At 38.5% G+C, this 18,437-nt stretch overlaps 1 protein-coding gene across 5 annotated transcripts in view; it reads right to left on the reverse strand.

Annotated features, from left to right (window-relative positions):
* Positions 1–2,937: 2,937 nt before the first annotated feature.
* LOC125452223 (protein lin-28 homolog B-like) overlaps positions 2,938–18,437 on the reverse strand; it is a 258,127-nt gene continuing 242,627 nt past the window's right edge. For all 5 annotated transcript variants that reach the window (XM_048530383.2, XM_059645259.1, XM_048530380.2 and 2 more), the window contains one exon: positions 2,938–9,761. In XM_048530383.2, coding sequence (XP_048386340.1) covers positions 9,386–9,761 — 376 coding nt within the window. In that variant the 3' untranslated portion in view covers positions 2,938–9,385. The remainder of the gene's footprint in view (positions 9,762–18,437) is intronic.

Below are 18,437 nucleotides of genomic sequence, written 5' to 3' on the forward strand. Positions count from 1 at the left end.
TTTACGCAGTTTGGGCAAATAACAAGGATGTTTTTTTAAACAAAATGTGGTGGGAAATTGCAATGAATAATATTTCGTATTGACTGTTATCAGTATCAGTATTTTTATTTTGCAAAAATTTATTTGAATGCTCTGTTATCTCTTGAGAACCCCTGTACAGTGAGCTCCCCGGTCATTTTGGGACTATTGATAAGACAACTGAGAAGTCGCAGTAGTGGTTAGCCTACAAGCTCCTTATGTGAATGATCAGGTTGGAAAATGAAAAATGTATGACCGGGGTAACAGGTGTTCTTTTTGATAAAAGGTGCCAGAAAATTTGTCTCAGGGCACAGATATCTATTAGATATCATCAGATTTCTTGCCTCACCTCCTGGAATCACAAATACGAAGCCCGCTTTTTCATCCGTTTAATTATATGGCCAGATAGGTGCATCCAATTGCCTGTACCAATTACTTAACATGTTAAGTAAGAATGGTATGTGCTGGATTCTGGCACCTGCCAAGGCCAGGAATGGAGGTGGGTGGATGCTCAAGGTTGCACAATGCATTGAGTATTTCCCCATGTGGCAGCCTGGGTTTCACAGTTGCAAATCAAGTAGATCGCACCCTCTCTGCCCAACCCGACACCGCACTGAGCACCAGCCTCACCTTTCATTGCTGAACCATATCCTGCAACACCTACCCTCACTTACCTGTTGTCTGAGTCCCTTGCTATTATATACAAATTGTGGAGTATTATGCTTCAAGTGATCCAAAGCAAGATGATGTATGAGATCTTTATTCACTTGGGTCACATGCTGTAATGCTGTGATGGTATCAGGAGCATGTATCTTAAAATATTGATATACTGACTGCGAGATATAACACATTTACATATATGCATATATAATGAGAGCAAGGATGGATAAATGAGACTGGTGGACATAGCAATTTACATATTGGCTTGGGACCTTGCAGCCTGTGGGAAATGAGCGGAATGCATTTAAATTTGTCCACAGACTCTCTATCAACTGACCTACTAGAACTTGAGGTGATTAGACATCTGTTTCCCTTATTCAAGGAAATAAAAAGGACTGAAGTCAGATCAAAATGGCATCTGACACACTGGTGGAGAAGTGATGTGGGGTTCCCGCCAGTTCTTTCAGAAGCAGGCTGAACTCACATCAGCCACACCCAATTACATCCAAGCAGTATGTCAAAGTTAGTTCATGCTACAATATTTGAGAAAAAAAATTCTGTAATTAAAGTAATATAGGTCACAGTCAATGTGATTTTTTAAAATACATTATAGCAAAATTCTCAAAACACGAACTACAAGTGAAATTATTGGTGTAAGATGTGATTAAGCTGCTTCAAAAAACATCACTGCAAGGAAGAATGAATAAAAAATGTAGAGTACTGGTTTATCCATATTTTAACAATCCTGTTTCCTACTGTCACCAATGTAATCTTTCTGTAGTTTCAAAGCCTGAAATCAAATAAGCTGACAGCATATCTGCTGCAAATCTTAGTATGATCTTTGTACCTTTGCCTTTGGCATAAATTCAGGCTGTCTAACCAGATTCCTCAAAGTAAGCAATTGCAAGGAGGCTTGCCTCTTAAGTTAAAAGTTAAAGGTTAAAGGAATTAACATGAGTGTGTTGTAGTTGATTACGTGAAATGCTAAGGTAGAGAAGATGCATATGAGCTTTGTGCAGTTTTGAAGTTGAGACTGACTTCTTAACTATGAAATCCACAAACCTTTCAAAGGATGTTAGGACTTCCTGCACTGACAACTTTCTAATTTATTTAGCATGAGGAAATTGATCTCACTGTTCCATTGGATCCAATTACAAAATAGCTAGCCATCCAATTTTACATTCATAATGAAGTGATAATTAGTAGCTATTCTGAGACTAACAGGAAGTGTTCAGGTTTCCATGATTGTAAAAATTGTCAATATGAAATAATATGGTTAGGTGTTTGACATATTTCAATTTCAATAGGTTGGTTGAATAGGATTCTGGAGAATGGAAAACATCAAGCAAAAAGGAGCGGGGAGACAGGAAAGCTGTTCATTGCTCAATATGACAGGAATTGTGTTGTCAGTGATATGACCCAGCATGTCACTGAACATTTTTCCCTTCACACCTCATTCCAATGAATGTTAAAGTGATAATAGTCAACAGAGTTGCCATGTACTTACTTGCATTGTAAAGAGAAGGACTGAGACTGGCCATGGGAAACAGTAATAGAATAAATGTATGCATAAGGCTGAAGTAAGTAAACATTTAAACTGCGCAACAATCATACAAGTACATGACACAAAAATAAGATCAAAGCAATACTAAAAAGTTAGGGGAAGAACACACTCACCATTTTTCTCCTAATTGAGCTTCTTAGTAGCTGATTCAGGACCAAATTGAAAAGAGTGGAATCAACATCTTTTGAGATAGGAGATTGAGGCTATTGTGATATTGATTGCCAGGGGCTGAGGAATGATTGTTTACCAGATGCACGAGAAAGAAACTGGGAGCGGTAGGGTTCGGAAAACAAGGGACGACTTTGAGTGGAACTTTAATTTGTCTTTTCTTGTTACAGATGCTGACCAACCTATTGTGCACGGTTATTTCTTTGCTTGTTTGTTTCAGATTTCCAGCTTTTGAATTTCACTGCAACCAACTTTTCAGAAGACTATGAGAGTCTATTAACACAAATTCATGTGTGCATACTGTATATGCATCTTAGTTCTGCCACTTAGTTTATTTGTAGATTATTAAATGGAACTGAAATTATGAACTTCTCTCAGTGCAGTGGCTTGAAGATTGAAATATATATTGATTTAAAGTGAACAACATTTCCAAAGCTAATTTAAAACAGCAAATCTAACATTCATTTAATAACTTTTAATTATAAAAGAGAACAACACTTCAGAAGTAAAGAGATGGAATCAGATAATAAATGCCACTTATACACTTTATTTTTTTAAGTCAAGTAAAATAATTTTCAGGCAGCATAACACCTGTGTTTCACAGAACTAAATAAAAATCAGGTATGAATTAAGTATTGAAAAAGAACTAGGTTAGGCAAAACAAGGCAATTGGTGCTATCATCCAATATTCAGACAGTGAGAGTTGACCTCAAAAACGTATGAGCCACAGAAATAGTAGTTAAATACCCAAATCTCTTAAACACCAACAATCAAATAACACATTGGAATATTGTAAACAATGCATAATGTGAATCAAAAATGGTAGCTAAGGTATTTTAAAAGTATGAAAAGATAATTTAAAGATATTATATAAAGTCAAGATTTAAAAAGTACAAAAAATGTAACAGTGTTTACTTTGGTCTTCAGTACACAGAAAAAAACAACGATATAATAATACACGAACAGCCACAATTAGAAATGCGGACTAGTTTAGCAGCTGTGCAGTTCACCATAACATTGGCAAATTAACACTGCTTGATGAAAACAATGTGATAAGAGGTAGACCTAGTTTAGTACACAACTGGTAGCTTCAAATTTTCGACTGCCCTTAGAGGCAACATACATTTTAAAGAACCACAGGCTGTCATAACTCAAGGAACATGAGGAGGAATCAGTAGTTTTTTTTTGCTTTCTGGACTAGCAAAGAGACACGCATATACATTCAATTCATATTTTATATTCGATGACAGGTTTACTTGAGAGAATTTTTTTCATCTTTCAAGTGCCCAAGACATATTTTCATAACAGACGGTACAGGGTGTGCAGTCCCACTAAGAACAGTTTGACAGTGTTGTTAAGTGAAAAGGAACCAATGTCTGCACCACAAGAACCAATATTCAAGAAGCACAAAATAAAATGCCCTTACTGCGAGAAGTTCTGAAACATCTTGAATGAGGAACATCTTTAGTGACCTGTCTGGTTATAAAAAACACTGCATCTTCTTTTAGTTAGTTTGTATTGAAATTAAAAACAAAACAAGTATGAACTTTAAATGTGGTCTGATCCTTTCACAGCAGCATGTTTGAGTCACTCCATTTTTAACAGAATACCTGCACACCCTTAAAAATCATACTATCAACCATTACCAAAGCATATGACACATACAACTAGAAAGAAAGCTCCAATTCCAAGGAAGAACATCTGTGATATTCATGATTAACTACGCATAAATAAATATGGACTTTAGATGATTAAGCCAATCTTGTTGCAGTCTTAAAAGGGCTGTCAAATAAATATGTATGCAAAGTTGTTGATGTCATCATTTGTAATTTACGCTAATCGACAGAATTTTTTGTTGGCGTCATATTAGTCGTAAGACATTGGATTAAAAATTGCATACACTTTTAAGTTATTCACTGGATCAATACTGGCCATTCAACCTTCTGAATGAATACACCATCATACAGAGGTGAATAAAGTTAAGACATCCCAGTCACAGTATTTTCTTTTGCTTGAAAACATGACTGATAGGGTTTATGTAACTATAACTGAAAAATTCTCTCAGTCTTTAAAAGACATTCTACCTTTTCTGAAGAAAAAGTAAATTAATAACCCATAAATTAATATATGCTGCAACTGGAATTCACTAGTACCTTCATGCCTGTTACTCAGTGACAGAAACATTATTCTACTTTATGAATACAAAAATATTATTGACAGCTGATTTCAAGACTAAAGCAACAAAAAGGTAGAAATATACAGAAAAGGGATGAGGTAGCCTTTTGCTGTAAACAGAAAAACAAAATCTGGTCTGTTTTACGATATCAAACATACCATACATCATTGCATGTGCCAACTTCATAACCAAAAAAAAATGGATTATCATGGGTATATAAGCCGTGGGTACAATAAAACAACTCTACCATTATTATTTTTATACAAAAATAACAAAATACGAAAAAGACATCATAAATCTGATTATCAGAAATGTAGGACTATGTAAAGCTCAGAGGTAGTTACTAATAATAGCAGTATGTAAATATAGATGTAGATACCAAGCTCTAAAACTATTTGGTTTGTTCAGAGTACTTTCTAGAATGTCTTCAGTACTTAATCTGCAAATAAAAATAAACCTACTTGGTATATTCCCTGAGTAAAGTTCTTTGTCCTGAGATACACTTTGGAGTAATAATGATCATAACATCACAATATACAAAAATACAAAACCAATCTTTTGTCTCTCTGATATGTTTGGTCTGTGCTCTTAGAAGTTCACTGTGGTGCACTAACAGAATTCTGCACTGGAAAGCTTCACAATCTTGCCAATGCTTTTCAAAATGCACCTGCAAAACTTTTGGGTTTCAGAATTGGGTTATTGAAAGTCTGATCTCAGCTCTGAACTTTTCCATTGTAAACAGGGAATGTCCAACTAAGGAAATATTCATGTTTTCTTCATTCAATAAGGTCAAGAAACTTTGGTTTAGCATGTCAAAGTGACTTGCAGCTTGCATTTTCTTCGTTGTTTCTTGCCTAATCTTTTTTTATATAAAAAGACATATATATTGTAGATTAAGCAATGCCACTCTGATTTGTCTATACACTTTTAAATAAAGAAACAATCCTTACATTATGTAAGCATACATTTCTCGATAGGTACAACACATTCAATATCGTCACGTTTCAGATTATGGGAAGGTTTGCTGTATTCTGACATCAAAACAGCAATGGTACAACCTGCATCTCTTCAATTATAAACACTTTTCTTTGTGGGATTCAAGTGTTTAAAATAAACTCTCTCATCACATTTAGGCAGTTTATACTTGTCTGTAATATACACACTGAGCAGCAGTATCATTCCTCACACTCAGGATATGGAAACCAACAATCCCTTCACCATGATAAAGAGCTAAAATGTTAACCACACCTAATTTATCACACTTGTATTGTCCAGTTAATGCCTACCAGATTCCAATCTGACCAACATTGTACACTTTGAAGTTTCGTTCAGGATCAGCTTTCACATGAACTGATGCCTCCAGGGTTATTTTTGAAGGGTTAAGCTAAATGGTCTCTGTTCCCCCGGAACTTGAACAAACAATCCGCCTATGGGAAATATATGGTCACATAATGGCACATGACCTGACTGCTGTGAAGGTGCCATTTTGTGTTAAAAGACTTGTTATGGATCATCTTTCTCCCTCTCCCCCTCTCACTAATCTAATTTCAATCGCAAGCTCAGCATGGTAAAGTTATCCTCCCAGTTTAATATTTAGAACAGAGATAGTGATTCGAGCCTTCTTTTAAGTGATACAGCCTTGCACTGAGACATATTTATCGCTGTGCAATTTGCAAAGACATTTGAGTGTTCTCAGTAACATTACTATGAATACATGGAAATGTCATCTAAACAGCAGTTCAAAGGAGCAACAGGCATCCCATTCCCATTAACTATAACAAGATGCCAAGGGCATGTTAGTTCATGACCTCAGGTTGTTGCACATTCTTCCCCTTTTTCCAAAGAATTTCTAGTGAAATTAGTAGCATGATTAATAGTGGGAAGTAAAACATGCCTTTTTAAATAAACCCTCAGAACATTCAGGATCAATAAGTAAAGATTGTTAAGGACTACGCATACCCACTTGCATTTAAGTAAATGCCTAAACCTTCCAAGAATTGTGCAGTCAATGCATCAGATGATATGTTAGCCTCTGAATTTCTATCATCTTCAGCCACCATGAATTGAGATCAGTGATTCAGAATGAGCTTTCCCACTTTATTTCACAAATTGTGCCAGAAAGTGATGTATTTGTATTTATATAATATTGTCAATATGCAAAAAAGCCAACAAAACAGCTGGTTTGAAATTTGCCTTTAGCTGAAAAATCTTGGTCAGCAAGTGCCTGCTGGAGGGCATCATTTCAAGGTGTTGGCACAAGGCAACTCATGCAGTTTTATAAAGCAGAAGTGTAGGAAATACATTAAAATGTCTGTTAGTTAGTAGCTCAGGTACACAAAAAATTAATGACTGGATCAAATGAACTGGAGAGCTAGTACAGTATTACACAAACTAGCGTCCAAGAGGGCTAAGTGTGCATTGAAATGGGGTACCAAACAAAGTCAGTCTCCTTGTTTGTGAGAACTTAAAAACTAGGGGTGAAATTTTTAGTCATATAAGTGATCAGAAAGAACCAAGCTCTACCTTATTGCATTTGTTCGCATTACAGTAATGATCTCAGCCAGCATACTTTGAAATTCTTGCCCTAAAGTTCACTTCTGAGCATTTCACTTTCTTCAGAAGGCTCCTCTAAACTCGTCCTTTCAAAAGTGCCTTTCTTATCTGTGTAACGACTAGTTCAGTTATCTGCTTTCTTCAAAGAAAAGCTCCTTGGGGAGTTTATTTTATTGAAGGTCCTCTAAAAACACAAACTGTTTAACTTTGGGTAGAATGAATGTTCCATTTGCAAGTCTGTGGAAAAAGCAGGGGAATAAGACGAATCGGGTACATAGCACTTTCAAATAGATGTTAAAGTCAAGGTGGATCACATGGCCTTCATCTGCACTACACTGGAGAATTCTCTTTGATGTTGCTAGTTTGACCAATCCCTATTGATACTTTTCATGAGACATTAATTTGCATTTAATCAGACACTTAGCTTCTTCAAATCAAGTTTACATGTGGTTAGAACAGGAAATGAATAAACCAATTAAAATAACTCTATAAAGGAACTTAAAATGAAATACATGTTCATTCTGAATCAATATTGCTAATCTACAAGATCATCCAAGGCATGATACCAACTTGCTAGCATGCTTTCAAGAAACATACTTTCAAACAGAGACATCTTTTGGGTAATCAGCTGTCTCTTCTTGGATATTTCAAAAGGGTCCCAAAAAAACCTCCCAAAAATCCACATTGTCTCTGGGGTAGTGTTTTTACACATTTGAAGTCAATTGGCAAAACACCCAACTCATGTCTTGTGAAACTTCCCCATGCAAAAACCCATAGCTTGTAAGAACAGAACCATTTCTATATTTCTTCTCTTGTAAAATCAAACTTGTGTATTCGCCTTATGAGCTCCCTTGGTAATCTACCAGCAGGTGACCATGCTGACTAATGTAAATTGTAATTAGCAACAGCCGAACTTTGGAAGGATGTTTTGGTAAAATGCGGTACTACTCATTTATATTACCTATTTAAATTCTCAATAGATGCACATGTTCCAAAACCAGTACTGAAAGGATTAAAAATGACTCAACTGTCAAGAAGAATGTACAATTTTTCTGCACTGCAGAGATAGGTTTGCAATTTCATATCAAAGACAAGAGCGTAGCAAAGTGCAGCCCATCACAAAGTCTTCAATATGAATTTAACTACGTGGGTGTTTGGTATTAGAAAATGAAGTAATACATTACATTCAGGTTATTTTTTTAACTGCCATCTACATCTTTTCTTTACTGTTTGAAGATCCAATCAAGAGTCAACTTTATGGAGATTGGCATCCAAATACTTGTCAAATTATAGAGTCAACTGTGGAATATGCAATTTACCGATACTGGAATGCCTTTATATATACATACATATATATTTTGTATACTATATATGTATATCACCAACTGCTGCTTAGGTGTTTACTGCAGAACATTAGCAGAAATGGCATGACATTCAATTTATCTGCACTCTATTTTTAATCTTTTGTATGTATATCTATATATCTGTACACACATGTATAGATATATATATATATTTATATATCTACAGATACAGATGAAAGAATACTACAGTGTTCACAGGTTTGAGTTTAAGACACAATTAACAAAAACAACCAAAAAGCACTTGCAACACAAACACATTCACATTATCTGAAGCTTCAATTCCCGTTATGTTAATATTCATGTTTGTGGCTAGTATCTCAATGTTGAATATTGCCTACAGAAGAAAGACACTGCCATGCTTTATTAATTATGTCTGTTGATTTCTGGTACCTCTGCTCTGGCAGCATCATCATGTTGATTTCCTTTGGTTTATCACTTTGTTTAAACAGCGTTGCTTCAGCTGCCCACTGAATGGAATGGAGCCTCTGAAATGTTCTTGGGTTGATTGTAGTGTTGTGTATTGCTTTGCAATTTCAGGAGGATACCAAAGGGACTGTGAACAGTATTTGTTATAAAAGATTAGAAAAGCCAAGGGAATTAAACATGGCAAACTGACACTGAAACTCATATGCCACAGGAGTTTCTGCATATAAAGGTAAAAGTGGAGCACAGTGGATGTGCATGACCTTAATCCAATAATCATTCTTTTCATGGAGTGAATTGACCAGTTCAATGTTTGTTGATTCACCAAGTCTCTTTTTTCTCCCCTCATAAAAGGAGCTGCAGTATGTGTACTTACTTCCCCTGTACTTTTGCAAGTATGAGGTAGTTTGGGATCCTATATTTAAAAAAAAAGCCTCAAAAGCGATCACGCAACTTGCTTTATGTTTTTTTCCGCTTCTGAATGGATGGCCCTTTCCTGCTCGATTCTTCAGGTGATGCAGACAGCTTGCTTGAAGAAGCCTCATGCGGTGACTTGCCAGTGTGTTCCGTCTCTGGTTTTCCCTCCTGACAATGAGGCAAAGCTGGGTAGCCTTGGGCCCCTCCTGTTTCTCTAGGGAAAGCAGCATATGCAGAAGTGGAAGGTTGAGGATCTGCTTCATATCTTCCCTGAGGAATGAGGGGCTGTGTCGGAACAGTTTTGAGAGGGCAGTTAGCGACCATGTGCATGATGCTCTGGCAATAATGGCACTTCTTTGGCTGAGGAGGTAGATTACATTCCTTAGCATGATGATCAAGGCCGCCACAGTTGTAGCATCTGCATTGAAATAAAAGGAGAGATATGATAATCATTTACATCTCAATGCATAGGTACAATGATGACATGAGACCCACTTGAACAACATAATGGAAAATGGGTATGTTACTTACCTCAATCTAAGACTTCTCAGTAATGATAGTTATAGCTACTTTTTAAATGGGCATGACACTGATTCAAATAAAGCTACAGTCACTTGATGAACTTGTGAAGATTTCCAAAACATGTTACAGTTATAGGTTATGGAACAGTCAATCTACAAATAAAGAGTGACTTAAGTCAAACTGAGTAATTCCAGTGGGATGTAGATACAAGCACAGTTTTGTTAAAGAGGCAGAACTGGCAAAACTAACTGCAACCACACATTTGCAAATGAAAGTATAATCTTAGTATTTGAACCGCAAAGTGTAAATTAACATTTTCCCAGCTAAGTCATGTTAGCATAAGCACAGCTCAACAGTTTACACTCATATTGAGTCTTTCGCATCATGAAATATCCCAGGTTTTTTGTCAGGGTTGAAGTGGACACTGAGCTGTAAGAGTGGACCCTTATCAAAGAGGTTCAGTTCCAAGGATAATTTTGGGGTTGATGAGACTTGGCAAACCGATGAAATTGACATAAAAGTCCAGAGTGAACTTTCTGCTTTGCATGGGTAAGGGATAAAGAGCATGAATAAGGGTGGATTAAAACAGATCAGATACGGAATGCTGAATTATAAGACTACAACAACATTGCAGCATTGATGTTCTAGGTGAAAGGAATGAAGTAAACAGCTGAAAGTGAACATCTATGTTGGGGATAAAGTGCAGTTTGAAGAGCTGGGAGCACAGACAAAGTCAATATAATAGTCTGTTCCTATTCTGTGTCATTGCATCAATTAAGACCATAAGACATAGGAGTGGAAGTACAGCCATTCGGCCCATCAAGTCAACTCCGCCATTTAAATCATGGCTGATGGGCATTTCGACACCACTTCCCTGCACTCTCCCCATAGCCCTTGATTCCTTCTGAGATCAAGAATTTGTTGATCTCTGCCTTGAATGCATCCAACGTCCCGGCCTCCAATGCACTCTGCGGCAATGAATTCCACAAGCCCACCGCTCTCTGGCTGAAGAAATGTCATCTCATTTCAGTTTTAAATTTACCCCCTCTAATTTTAAGGCTGTGCCCATGGGTCCTAGTCTCCCTGTCTAACGGAAACAACTTCCTAGCATCCACCCCTTCTAAACCATACATTATCTTGTAAGTTTTTATTAGATCTCCCCTCAACCTTCTAAACTCTCATGAGTACAATCCCAGGATCCTTAGCCGTTCATCATACGTTAAACCTACCATTCCAGGGATCATCCGTGTGAATCTCTGCTGGACATGCTCCAGGGCTAGAATGTCCTTCCTGAGGTGTGGGGCCCAAAATTGGACACAGTATTCTAAAAGGGGCCTAACTAGAGCCTTATAAAGCCTCAGAAGCACATCGCTGCTTTTATATTCCAACCCTCTTGAGATAAACGACAACATTACATTCGCTTCCTTAATTACAGACTCTACCCGCAAGTTAACCTTTAGAGAATCCTGGACTAGCACTCCCAGATCCCTTTGCACTTCTGATTTGTGAATTTTCTCACCGTTTAGAAAATAGTCCATGCCTGTATTCTTTTTTCCAAAGTGCAAAACCTCACATTTACTCACATTGAATTTCATCAGCTATTTCCTGGGCCACTCTCCTAAACTGTCTAAATCTTTCTGAAGCTTCCCCACCTCCTCAGTACAACCTACCTGTCCACCTATCTTCATATCATCGGCAAACTTCGCCAGAATGCCCCCAGTCCCTTCATCCAGATCATTAATAATATAAAGTGAACAGCTGCGGCCCCAACACTGAACCCTGCGGGACACCACTCGTAACTGGTTGCCATTCCGAAAAAGAGCCTTTTATCCCAACTCTCTGCCTTCTGTCAGACAGCCAATCCTCAATCCAAGCCAGTAGCTCACCTCGAACACCATGGGCTCTCACCTTGCTCAGCAGCCTCCCGTGAGGCACTGTATCAAAGGCCTTTTGGAAGTCTAGATAGATAACATCTACTGGGTTTCCCTGGTCTAACATACTTGTTACCTCTTCAAAGAATTCTATCAGGCTTGTCAGGCACGACCTCCCCTTACTAAATCCATGCTGACTTGTTTTAATCTGACCCTGCACTTCCAGGAATTTAGAAATCTCATCCTTGACAATGGATTCTAAAATTTTACCAACTACCGAGGTTAGGCTAATTGGCCTATAATTTTCCATCTTTTGCCTTGATCCTTTCTTAAACAAGGGAGTTACAACAGCAATTTTCCAATCATCTGGGACTTTCCCTGACTCCAGCGACTTTTGAAAGATCACGGCCAAAGCCTCCGCTATTTCCTCAGCCACCTCCCTCAGAACTCTACGACGTAGCCCATCCGGGCTGGATATTATCCAGTCATGCAAGTACCATGCACATACTTGAGCTGTATAGTGATGTTGTGAACCTGACAAATGCCCAATGAACACATGGATTAGGAGCAGTAATAGACCACTCATTCTTTCTAACCAGCTCTGGCACTCAATAAGGTCATAGCTGAGCTGATTGTGTCTTTAACTCCTCAATTCTATCTATCTCAGATAACACTTGGATTATTGACTAACAATTGATGCATCAATTTCTGCCTTTAAATTACTGAAAGACCTCACCTCCACTGCTCTTTGCAGAAGAGATTTCTAAAGACATTCGATCCTCTGAGAAAATAAATGCATCTCACCTCCATTTTGATTGCACAACTGTGTCCCCCAGCTGTGGTCTCCCCTCAAGGGGAAGCATCCTTTCAGCATACACCCTTGTTAAGTCCTCTCGCTCTCTTACATGTTTCAGTAAGCTCACCTCTAGCTCTTCTCGACTCCAATGGACACAGGACCAGCTTACCCAAACTTATCTTATAAGGATAACCTAAAACCCTAGGTATCAGTTGAGCGAAACCCTCTGACTGGTTTCATTTACATCCTTTTTCAAATAAAGAGTCCAAAACTACACACATTCCTCCAGATGTAGCCTCACCATTCTACAGAACTGTGGCAAAACATCCCATTAGAGATAGATATTAAATACTCAGCCTAGCCAAAGATGCCCACATCCCATGTGTGTCACACAGTCTAACCAGTCCACACTGACCATGTTCCCAAACTAAACTAGTCCCACATGCCTGCATTTGGCCCATATCCCTCCAAACCTTTCTTATTCATATACTTATCTAAATGTCTTAAATGTTGTAACTGTGCCTGCATCCTCCAGCCACTCTGGCAGTTCGTTCTGCACACAAACCACACTCCATGTCAAAATGTTGCACTTCATATCCTTTTTAAAACTTTTCCTCTTCTCACGGCTAAAAATATGCCCCTTGATTTGAACTTCCCCACCCTAGGGAAAAGGCATTTGCTATTCACCTTATCTAGGCCCCTCATAATAACCCTGCGTTAAGATTCTATTTACCTTGGAATAAATGACAACAGTTCATCTGCATTCCTAACTACTTGTTTTGCCTGCATATTAACCCTTTGGCTGAAATTATTTGTATCTGATTTTGAACTATACCGCCATTCCTTCACTCCCTCTCTAGTAGCAATGTTGTTCTAGCTACACCATGTCAATTGAAGTGGCTCAAGAAGGCAGTCCTTCTCCAACACAACTAGGGACAGGCAATAAGTCTGACCCAGTCAGCAATGCTCACATCCTGTCAGAGAATAAACGTACACATTCATGTGCTAATGCATGGAGATCCCTCCATAGCTCAGTTTTATATACCCATCCCCATTTAAATAATATGCTGATTTTTCTTTATTCTTCCTGCCAAGATGAACATATTCACGACTCCCACACTATACTCCACCTGCCAAATCTGTGTCTACACACTTCGCCACGTTATATCCCAGCGAGTTTATGGTGCTGTATTACGCTGCTGTCCCACTGGCATCACTGCAAATGCCTTCCTAAACTGCATAAGCTTTTCTCTGAGACAGCTCATACCCTCCCTTCTCTTATGCAGGTGCTCATGCCACCCAGCAAACGACCTCAAAAAGGCCAGTACCAGAGACACTCAACACCGCCTTCACCCGTCCGGAGGAAGCCACTGAAACTTCAGAGGATGAGCTAGGTTTTCAGCTGCGCCCTTCACCAGCTCATAGACTTCCACTTCACTAAGTACACCACCTGGATTTGACTCGGGAGGACATTTTGGTGAGCACAACACTGACATGTCTTTGCAACTGGTTGAGGAAGGGCTGCCTTAGGCTGCTGGAACTCAAGAAGAGAGTCTGAGACCAGGCACTTGCTTAGTGCCAGTCAGATGACAATCCCAGGATCTCCGCCACCAATAACTGTGCTGAAGTGTACAGATAGGTATAAGAGTAGCAGGCAGCTTTGTCTGGGACACTCAGTAAGCTGGATCAAAGGATGAAGGATTGTCATCAGCACCATGCTGGCTGCAGTATGTCATGTATGGACAGGTGAGTGACTTCCATGGAGATGCAGGCCAAGTGTTTTCAGGATATGCACACCACGCTGCAACATTGTGGTGGCCATTGGTGCTTAGTGTCAATGACAAGGACACAGGAGGTTGAGAAATCTTTGTCTCAATTGAGGTGCTCCTTTCTCTTAGAGTGATATGGTGGTGCCAGCAGGTTCCATAAAGAGGGGAAGCCACACACAAAATTCCTAGAAGCTTCCTGTCAGGATGTACCAGAGGTGCTTGGCCCCTCCATCCACTCTCCTGCCCTGACCTGTGATTGCAAAACCTGTAGGTCAAACTTCATCTGCTCACTCACTGCATGCCTAGGATCGCTAGGCACCAAGATACCAGAGGATGACCACTCAAGTTTTTCAAGATGACAAGGCCAAGCAAAGAGCAGTTCAAAGTTGGGAGGTGTACAATGGGCAATTCACACACCTGGGCTCCCTAATAGGCACATTAGCCCAGTGAAAAAAGCTGAACAAAGTGCTGCATCTTAAAGTTCAAAACTGTCCTGGGGGTCACTTCAACATTTCAGGGTAACTTAGCAGTCTACACACACTCTTCAAGCATTGCAGGATGTCCAACAATGGAAAAATTGAAAAAAACATTTCTTCATGGTCCCTCTTAACTTTCTGGCTATTATGAGAGAAGTCAGTTGTTCAATATGATCTGCTGCTGTAGGCCTTAAGAGCTATCTAACCTCAGTGCCTTGTAATTTTACTGGACTATTTCATTGACTGCTGCTTTTTCTCTAACCATCAGTGCAACATGTAATGTGTAAGTGGAATCACACGAAGAATATAATCAAATGGACGGGCTCTTGTGGTGCATTGGTAATGTCTCTACCTCTGGACCAGAAAGCCTGATTTCAAATCCCGCCTGCTCCAGGAGTGTGTCATTAACATACCTGAGCAGGTTGGTTAAGAAATATTTTAGGGCGTTCTTGATAGGCAGTGTCCCTTCTACTAAGCCAGAAGACCTAGGTTCAAGTCTCACCTGCTCCAGATGTGTGGAATAACACCTTTGGAGAGGTTAATTTGAAAATATCCATTATCAGGTGGATAATTAGTCATTTATTCAGGAGTACTGAAGGTCAAGGACTGCAAACGTTTGCAAATACCAGTTAACCAACAGAAAGTTTACAAAATGAAAGGCAGTCCTCACTGATGCTGGAAGCAGTTTTACACGAGGCTATGTCTATCCTCTCTGACATGATGAAGCATTGTTGTGTCGGACAGCCGTCCTGACCATCAATGTTACCTTCACCTACGAAAAGATTGCTGTTGATTTCCCATGATCTACTTTCTCAGACATAGTAGCTTAAAAACCATGGCTTCAAAGAATATGACAAGTAACTAATAAATACTCTCATACATGAGCCAAACCTGAATCACACACCTTATATCATGGCGCTAAGTGGTAATGTGAAGCATAGAGAGGCTGGCAGCCTCCAATTAAATGCAATGTGATTTAGCACTCATGAAGCAAGTTGAGGGCTGTAAGATGGATCTTGTGCAGATGCAGGAGGTGTATGTGTCTCTCCACATGCAAAGTGACTAGGCAGAAGCATGCAAGTTGTATGTATATCTGAGTTGCAAAGGAAAAATTTGAGAGAGTTGGTCCCAGAGCAGGCATGATGGCGCGGTGAGGCGGGTGGCCATATATGGCTATTGTGTTGAAGAAACAGTTATACAATTTCTTGATAGATATCTCAAGAGCTGCAGCCACCAGGTCTTTTCTCTGAATTAGATGCTGGAATTTGCACTGTCTAGTTTCTTAGGAAAAGAGCATTGGAATTGGCATATGAATAAGTTGAGCAAGGGCTTTAGCAAGGTGCAAATGCATGGAAATAAGATAGATGCCTCTCAATGGAGAATCTTTGGGGTTTTTTTTTAAAGGTTTAAAGTGAAAATCTGCTTACAATAACTTTCTCAAGACAACAAAGGACAGGCAATAAATGCTACCCAGACAGCAATGTCAATATCTGACAAGCGAATAAAAAAAATTCTCTTGGCGTCAAAATTCTGACTTTTTCACTTTTATCACATTTTCTTATTTCTTCCCCACTGCTACTGCACCTTCAGGGAGTGGAAAATTTAACTCATGATTTTCAAATGCATTGCTGCAATCAAGCAGCATGAAATGACAATACATCTTCTAAAATGCCATTATTATTTATTCTGAAGATATTAAAATATTTTAGGTACCACTAGAGGGCACTGAAGCCCATGAGAAATATGATGGTAGTCCCTTTAACTGAAATGATCAAAATGCATATTAAATATAAAGTTCAAACTGGGTTAGAGGAAAATTCAAGCCAAATTATAGATTAAGCAGAGCTATGCCACTTCAATCAAGGCTAATTTAAAAAAAAAGGAACAACAGCTATATATTATAATATTTGTTTATACATTAATCAGTTTCAAAGCAGTGTTCTTGAAAAAAAATTGTTCCTTAAAAGAACTGAATCACCAAACATATTCACAACGGGTTGCCAATGTCCTTTTAACAAAAGAACATCAAAGTTGGCCAGCCAAAAGAAACAAAATTACACTCTATGACAGCTATTTGAAACAATACAAATCTCAAAAGATTCAACACTTCTACACTATCAGTGAAGCTAATCACCTTTGTCTATGCTTAAGCTCATTGTATATCCTGTGGCTGTAATCAGTTTCAGGTTTGGCAAATTTCTATGCATTCACTTGATGCTATTTTTTTCAGATAATGTCTCTCCCTAAGACCTAAAAACAAGCTCATAACTCATTGTTTTGATTGGGCATGGGTTCCTTAAACTCATGCCTTCAAAACAATGTCTTCCTGTTTTATATCTCCACAGTCTTCTGTTCCTAGAGTTTTCTCCTAAGCAAGTCAGGACTTCTCCTTAGTCTTGCCTTGCCATGACTGTCTGGGGACTGGTAATAGCAGCACCTCTGCTGATATTGACCTCTTTCCTGGGAATGAACCTGTTTTTGATCCCCCATCTCCCATTTCAACATCCCACACCTAGGGCTGTAAAACTAAATCAGCAAACACATAACCATTTACAATACTATGCACCCACAACTCTAGAATATGCTCCTGTTGTTGACCTTATAAAAACAAGAGGAAAATTTGGAAAGCAATAAGAAGAACAGAAACCTATAAAGTAAATCTAGAATTGTTTTTTGCCAGTTTGACGCCAGGGTCAAAGATATCACGAGGAAAGCCATTGGGGGGGGACAATGAACATATGTAGATCTAGATTGGATGCAGTCAAGGTATGTTCCTATAAGGGGGAAGGGCAAACAAACAATGAAGAAAAATAAATGTATATGATAATAACATCAATATTAATATAACTAATAAAATTACTGTTTATATCATAAGCTTTTTAGAATTCTACATAGGGCATATCAATCACACTACTGTGAACAACTCTCTTTCTCTGTTATAATGCAAAAAAACCCAAGCATGTTGGTTAAGCATGATTTGTCCTTATTAAATCTAATGTGGTTTTCCTGAATTAATCCACAATTGTTCTCAAGACTCTTCATTTTGTCCTGAATTATTTCTATTTGTCTTCCAATCACTGATATTAAGCAGGCTGGTTTGTAGTTCATGGAATCAATATTATTTGGGCTTGGAAGGGGAAATCAAACCCCTCAAAGATAATTAAAATCAAAACACGAGCTCCAATCTCTTATGGTAGGAGAAGAGGTCCCCTTCTAATAATTAAACCCGAAACCCCAGAGAAACTCGCTTCACCTCGCCTAATCTATAAAACTGTTATGGAGAAGGGGAAGTTAAATGAAAGAAAATTCCTGATATTCACTTTACAAGTAACAAATAAATATTTATTTATTTAACACTAACAGTGAAAAAAAATAGAATTACTTACAAATGGAACAATTCCACCTTAACTACTAACTATTCCCTAACTGAACTAAATTCGAATGGTATGCTGTTCCAATAAACACAAGCCCTACTTATTTAAGCCCAAGTAATAAGAAAGTAAACTAAAACTTAGTCTCTCAAAGTCTACATGCCTTTCTTCTGCTGTTCTCAAGTCACAAATGCCTTTCTTCCACTGATCTAGCTGTCAGGATGTTTTCTCTGTGAAGTCCTCTGTGAGGACTCTTAGCTAGAAGTGCAGTGGTTCCTTTTATGGATAG

This window comes from Stegostoma tigrinum, chromosome 4, assembly GCF_030684315.1.
Source record: "Stegostoma tigrinum isolate sSteTig4 chromosome 4, sSteTig4.hap1, whole genome shotgun sequence".
In the NCBI taxonomy this organism is placed as follows: domain Eukaryota; kingdom Metazoa; phylum Chordata; class Chondrichthyes; order Orectolobiformes; family Stegostomatidae; genus Stegostoma; species Stegostoma tigrinum.